The following is a 6,261-nucleotide window of genomic DNA, read 5'->3' as shown; positions in this document are numbered from 1 at the left end:
AAACTTATTTTTTAACAAATTAGCACCAAATTGTTATATCTTTATTATATGATGTTTTTAGATGTGTGAGTAATTGTTTTTAAGCATTTACAAATATTTGTATTGCTAATCTTCCTTATCTCATTAGAGTATTTTTTTGAGATTTTTAAGAAAACAAATTCAATATCAAGTTTAAAATTATTATTTACCTATTCATTTTTTCGCATTTTGGATTATATATTAGATTAGATTATGAGAGTATTAATATCATATTTGGCTTGATTACAATCATTATGTATAACTAACTTATAACCCCATGCATATGCATTGATATACTTAAAAGATACACATTAAGATACATAGTATAATTCTTACATATATAATTTAAATATTATTGAAAATCATTCTTATATTTTTTTAACTCTTTAAAAAGTCTTGTAAGAATGTTAATAGGTAAAAAAATGTAAATTGTCCATTTTTTAAATATTTTTATGTTAATTAATTTTAGACTCTTTGGTTTTTGTACACAATTACTCACTTGAATGGATATTTATGATATGGTCCTACATTTGATTCCAAAATTAAGAAATAAGACTCTCTCTAAAAATAAATAATTTAGGACACATGGCGCAAAATTGGACTTCAATTGTAAAATCTAATTGGATTGTTTTTAGTTATACAAAACAAAAATGCTCATAAATATAAAATCATTTAAACTCTTTCTTCCTCTAATTTTATATATAGTTTTTTTTTTTAGAGAGGTTCAACCTATGGCGTATGCTCCTAATAATAGCTCTTTATCATCAGACCAAAATACTAATCAATTTTTAGTATAGGCGGAGATTGAATCCAAAATATTTTATATAACTATCAGATACTTTACCAGTTGAGCTAATTGGAACCCACAATTTATATATAGTGTTAGATATATGATTATGTTTTTTATGATTTATTTATATTAGACTCCTCGTTTTCTACACTAAATTAACTCATTTGACATGAAAATTAAAAAAAATTCGATTAGATGGAACATATATATATATATATATATATATATATATATATATATATATATATATATATATATATAAACTTGAATTGTTTAAATTTAGTTCTATAAAAAAAGGCTCATAAATATAAAATCATTCAAAAATTTTTTTTATGGTTTACTTATATTGGACTTCTCATTTTTTACACTAAATCAACTCATTTGGCACAAAAATTTAAAAAAAAAAAAAGGGACATGTGCCGCAAAATTAAACTCTAATTGAAATCCAATTTTTACAATGAATTAACTCAATTGGCACAAAAATTTAAAAACTTAGATTAGATGGGACACGAAGTACAAAATTATACTCTAATTGAATTCTAAATTGAAATCTAATTGGATTTTCTCTCAACCTTACCTATTATTATTATATATATAGATAGGGTAAAATTTTTTAATTTGATTATGCATTGAATATTTGGTTTGATCTTGTCACATTTGAAATGTTTTACATATTTAGGAGAATGAGTTTGACTTTGATGTGAATTTTTTTTCCCTTTTTTTTATTTAAATTGTAGTTTTGCTGAATTTTATAAATTTTTTTGATACGTTTCTCGGTATTTTTAATTGTATGAAAGAAAAAAAAATAGGGTTTGAAAAAGTTTTTTTTTAACTAAAAAATAATTTTTCAAATTTTAGTTACTTTTTAATGATACAGAAAATGTTATAAATAATTTTTATTAAAAAATTAATATTTTTTCAACATTTTGAATTCCCGAGAAAAATTGTATTGTTTTCATTTTGGTATGACAAAAATTATATATTACATTTGTGATTGTCACTATAACAAATGAAAATATGATTATATCTGATTAGACCATCCTAAAAATATTACCACGCGCAACGCATTGAATTTGCAACTAGTTGTGCATAAATGATAAGTTTCTAGATTAAATATTAAATAGTATCTGATTAGTACAAAACTTAATATGAGTATTAAGAACATGGAGAACATATAATTCAACAATAGGATTTATAAAAAAAAATTAATCCAACAAATTAAAGAGATATTAGATGATGTAATATACTTTAGAATTAAACCAAATGTAACTTGGATCGGTTTCATACTTGAAGTGTTGTAATTACATAAACAATTTTTTGTTAACCTATCAGTAGACACCGATGAGGAAAATTTATCATTCTTGTGTAGGTTTTTGTTAACCTATCAGTAGAAATTTCTACTATAGATGTAGGTTCGTCAGACGGAAGACGTGAATTCAGGTGCGCTTTTAATTCTCTAATTTATGTATATTGGCCAATTCAGTGTGAGGAATTGTATATTGGCCAATTCTCTAATTTATCTTGGTGGCTCAATAATTTTAAAGCACATGTTGAGGAAATGACATAGACATTGATTTATTAGTACTATTCTTAAGGTTTTGAATTACACATAACAATTTTTTTTTAATCTATCAAAAGACATTGACAAAGGATAATTTACTATTTTTTTGCTTTTTGGTTTTTGCCTTTCTGATTTTCTACTATAGACGTAGGACGTTAGAAAGAACATGTGAATGCTTCCATTTTCTAATTTTTCCATCTTTTTTTTTTTGAGTAAACAGTAATATTTATTAGAACACACATGAAAATAGTAATATTAGTATTTTAAACCGAGTTTATAATACATTATTTAATCAAAGTACAATTACAAAAGGGTCTAACATTAATAATTGTAGACTGGGATTATAAACAGCGGACACCAGACACACGTAACTAATGTGAGATAAACATTTTCTTTTTTGTAAGTAAACAGTAATACTTATTAAAACACTTATGAAAATAGTAATATTAGTATTTTAAATCAGGTTTATAATACATTATTTAACCAGAGTACAACTACAAAATAGTCTAACCTTTGTAGTAGTAGACTGAGATTATAAACAGCGGATACTAGACACACATCTTCTCTTAATTTCTCTATTTTCTCTTAATTCTAGCCAGTAGATATTCTAACAATGTATAACTCAATAATGTCTCATCAATTTTAACAATTATAAAATTTATATTAATTGTACGAAGTAACGGCCGTGAAGATTCCAGTTCAAAGTAAACATTCCTCTTCAGTGTTGTCATTTTTCTAGTCAGTAGGTTTTTATTTTCATCAGAGATTCAGAGTCATCCGAGGGACCGAAATTTGTTGCTCCACATACTACACCAGTTGGCAATAAACCTCAATACACCAATATAGGTCTTCATTTTAGGAGTATGATAATGGATATTTATAAACTTCGACAAGCAGCTCAGCTTTGGCTTCTTCTTTTTTTTTTTTTTAATTTTATTATTATTATACTTATGATATCATGATATATGATATCAAATGTTTTATTTTTATTTTTTGTTTATTGTAGGAAAAAAATATTATTACTCGTTTGCATCCCACCCCACATGTCATGATATATAAAATCATTATCAAATGTTCCTTGTTTGTCGTATTACCGCAACTTGTTGAAAAGACAATACTTAGCCAACGAGCCTCAAGTTTAATAGGCCACAATTATGGAACCAAAACGTTGACTTATTTGTAATATGAAATCGATTTCTTGTTTGTCACTTGCACGTTATATGATATGAAATCACTTTTAAAATGCCAATGATTCTTGGATGACATTATTAGATGCTTACAAACTTTTGTATAATATTTGTATCAAAACGAGTACTTAAGATTCCCTAGAAACCTATCTAGAGTTCACAACTATGTAAGTAAGGAGAACTTTGGATAAAAATCCTGAGGCTTACAATAACAGTTTCTTCAATGTCCATGATGTTCCAGTTGCCATCTTTTACTTCACTTCTTACTTGTTTCTTCTTCCTTTTGGTGGTGGCATATTGGAAGAGATATAATAAGGCCCGAGGTGCCATCCTGAAGTCACCACCAGGGCCGTGGAAGCTTCCTCTTATAGGGAATTTGCATCAGTTGATTGGCTCAGGATCACTGCCTCATTCTTCCTTGAGAGATTTAGCAAAGAAACATGGACCTGTTATGCAGCTACAGTTGGGTCAGGTTTCGGCCTTGATCATTTCATCCCCAGAAGCAGCTATAGAGGTATTGAGAACACATGAACTTTGTTTTGCGCAAAGACCTGACTTTTTTGTGAGTGAATTTGTCTCATATGATTTTTCAGGCATTCTTGTCTCTAAATATGGCGATTACTGGAGACAAATGAGAAAAATTTGTGTTTCGGAACTCCTAAATGCTCAGCGAGTCCAGTCATTTAGATCAATAAGAGAAGAAGAGGTATGGAATCTTATTGAAATTATTTCTTCGTCCAACGGGCTTCCCGTAAATCTCAGCAAGAATTTATTCTCCATGACAAATAGTGTAATTTCAAGGGCAGCATTTGGGGAAAAGTGCAAAGGTCAAGATGAGTTCATATCTCTGATGAAGAAGATATTGGAGCTTGCTTCAGGCTTTAATGTGCCGGATTTGTACCCTTCACTTAAGTTTATTGCTTCAATCAATGGTATGAAGACTACCTTGAAGAGATTACACCAAAAGAGGGACAACATTCTTCAGGATATAATTGATGATCATAAGATGAATATGATAACCACTAGCATTACCAATGCCTCTTCATGCAAAAAAGATCTTGTTGATGTGCTCCTAAAACTTCAGAAGTCGAGTGACCTCAACTTTGAGTTAACAGCCAAACACATCAAAGCTATCCTTCTGGTATGACTTTACAGGCTTTTTCAATATATATTAAGTGCATCAATTTTTTTCATGATTTTTTAAATTATTTCTTTTTCTTCATACACAACAATCACCCTTCACTTTCTTTTTTTATCATCCAAAAACATTAAAAAAAAAAATAGTGTCGGTATAAATTTACACAATTACTATAGCAACAATGCATTTTTACACAACTCTACATGGTCTGATGTAGGTGAATTATGGGCTTGGTTGGCTAAAATGTAGTGTTTTTTCTATTATACAAGCAATTAAGCATTGATAAAAGTGCTTAGGGCTATTTTTTTTTCTTTCCAACTACGATTAAGATTTTGAAAAATTGATGTTAATTCAAATCTTTTTTTAGGACATCTACCTTGCTGGGGGTGAGACTGGTGCAACAACCTTAGAATGGACAATGTCAGAGTTGCTAAGAAACCCAAAGGTAATGGAGAAGGCACAAGCTGAAGTGCGCAAGGTCTTAGAAGGAAAGAGGAAAATTGAAGATACAGACATCCAAAAGTTAGATTATGTGAAATCAGTTGTCAAAGAAAGTTTACGATTACATCCTCCTGCAACCTTAATTGCAAGAGAATGTAGGGAAAGATGTAATATTAATGGATATGACATCCTTAGTAAGACCAAAGTCCTTGTTAATGTGTGGGCATTAGGGAGAGATCCAAATTATTGGGTCAATGCTGATTGCTTTCAACCAGAGAGGTTTTATGGTTCTTCTGTTGATTTTAAAGGGAATTACTTTGAGTTCCTTCCATTTGGGGCGGGAAGGCGGATGTGTCCAGGCATAACATTTGGTGTTGCAACTGTTGAACTTGCACTTACTCAATTGTTGTACCACTTTGATTGGAAACTACCAAATGAGGTCAAACCAGAAGAACTTGATATGACTGAGAGTTTAGGAGGAACCTGTAGGAGAAAGAATGATTTGTATTTAATTGCCACTCCTCGTATTCCTTTTCTCATTGAGACATGCTGTCAATAGGATGTAACCATTAAGAGTATCTGGAATAGTACCTAATTTTAAGTGTATGTTCAACATTAATGGAATATGTTAGTTTGGGTGGTACTCATCCAAAAAAAAGTAGAGAATAAAGAAGATAATCTTTTATCTTCATTTTAATGTCAGCATGCGCATGTGTGTTATAGATACAATATTCCACCAATTTTTGAGCCAGTCCCTCAGCTTGTAAGATCGCCACTTTCAAATAGATAAGTTCATTGTTTTACCCATCTTTTATCCACTTCATCATGATGGCAAAACAAATTTTGAACCATCAATATTTTTCTGTTGATGATTTCTTTGGCATTTTTAGTGTTCTATACTTTTTTTTCCCCTGAAAAGATACAACTGGGCAAAAAGACCCATACTCACATTTTCCCGTCTAAGATTACTAAAGAAAGGCACTAAAAAGTAAAGAAAGTTACAGGTGGAGAACTTTTGGACCGTAATTGAAGCAGAAGATGAGATAGAATCAAAGGTCAAATGAAGATTGTTTACAAAGATAACATGAAAAATATCATAGCAGCAGACACAAGTACTCCTAGGAAA

The 6,261-nt window shown here is 29.6% G+C and overlaps 1 protein-coding gene across 1 annotated transcript; it reads left to right on the top strand.

Annotated features, from left to right (window-relative positions):
• Positions 1-3,639: 3,639 nt before the first annotated feature.
• On the top strand, positions 3,640-5,886 carry LOC142621811 (melianol synthase CYP71BQ5-like). Its single transcript, XM_075795177.1, has 2 exons — positions 3,640-4,697; positions 5,062-5,886. Exons 1-2 carry the CDS (start codon positions 3,780-3,782, stop codon positions 5,692-5,694), a joined length of 1,551 nt encoding a protein of 516 aa, XP_075651292.1. The 5' UTR covers positions 3,640-3,779; the 3' UTR covers positions 5,695-5,886.
• Positions 5,887-6,261: the final 375 nt, after the last annotated feature.

This window comes from Castanea sativa, chromosome 1 (assembly GCF_040712315.1).
Source record: "Castanea sativa cultivar Marrone di Chiusa Pesio chromosome 1, ASM4071231v1".
Taxonomy (NCBI): domain Eukaryota; kingdom Viridiplantae; phylum Streptophyta; class Magnoliopsida; order Fagales; family Fagaceae; genus Castanea; species Castanea sativa.
The sequence above is the reverse complement of the archived record's forward strand: the minus strand, read 5'-3'. Positions and strand labels throughout refer to the sequence as shown.

Excerpts from the sequence above, each read along its gene's own strand:
- LOC142621811 (XM_075795177.1), top strand. The coding sequence starts at position 3,780 with ATGTCCATGATGTTCCAGTTGCCATCTTTTACTTCACTTCTTACTTGT. Across the intron at positions 4,698-5,061 it reads ACATCAAAGCTATCCTTCTG|GACATCTACCTTGCTGGGGG; the intron begins GTATGACTTTAC and ends ATCTTTTTTTAG.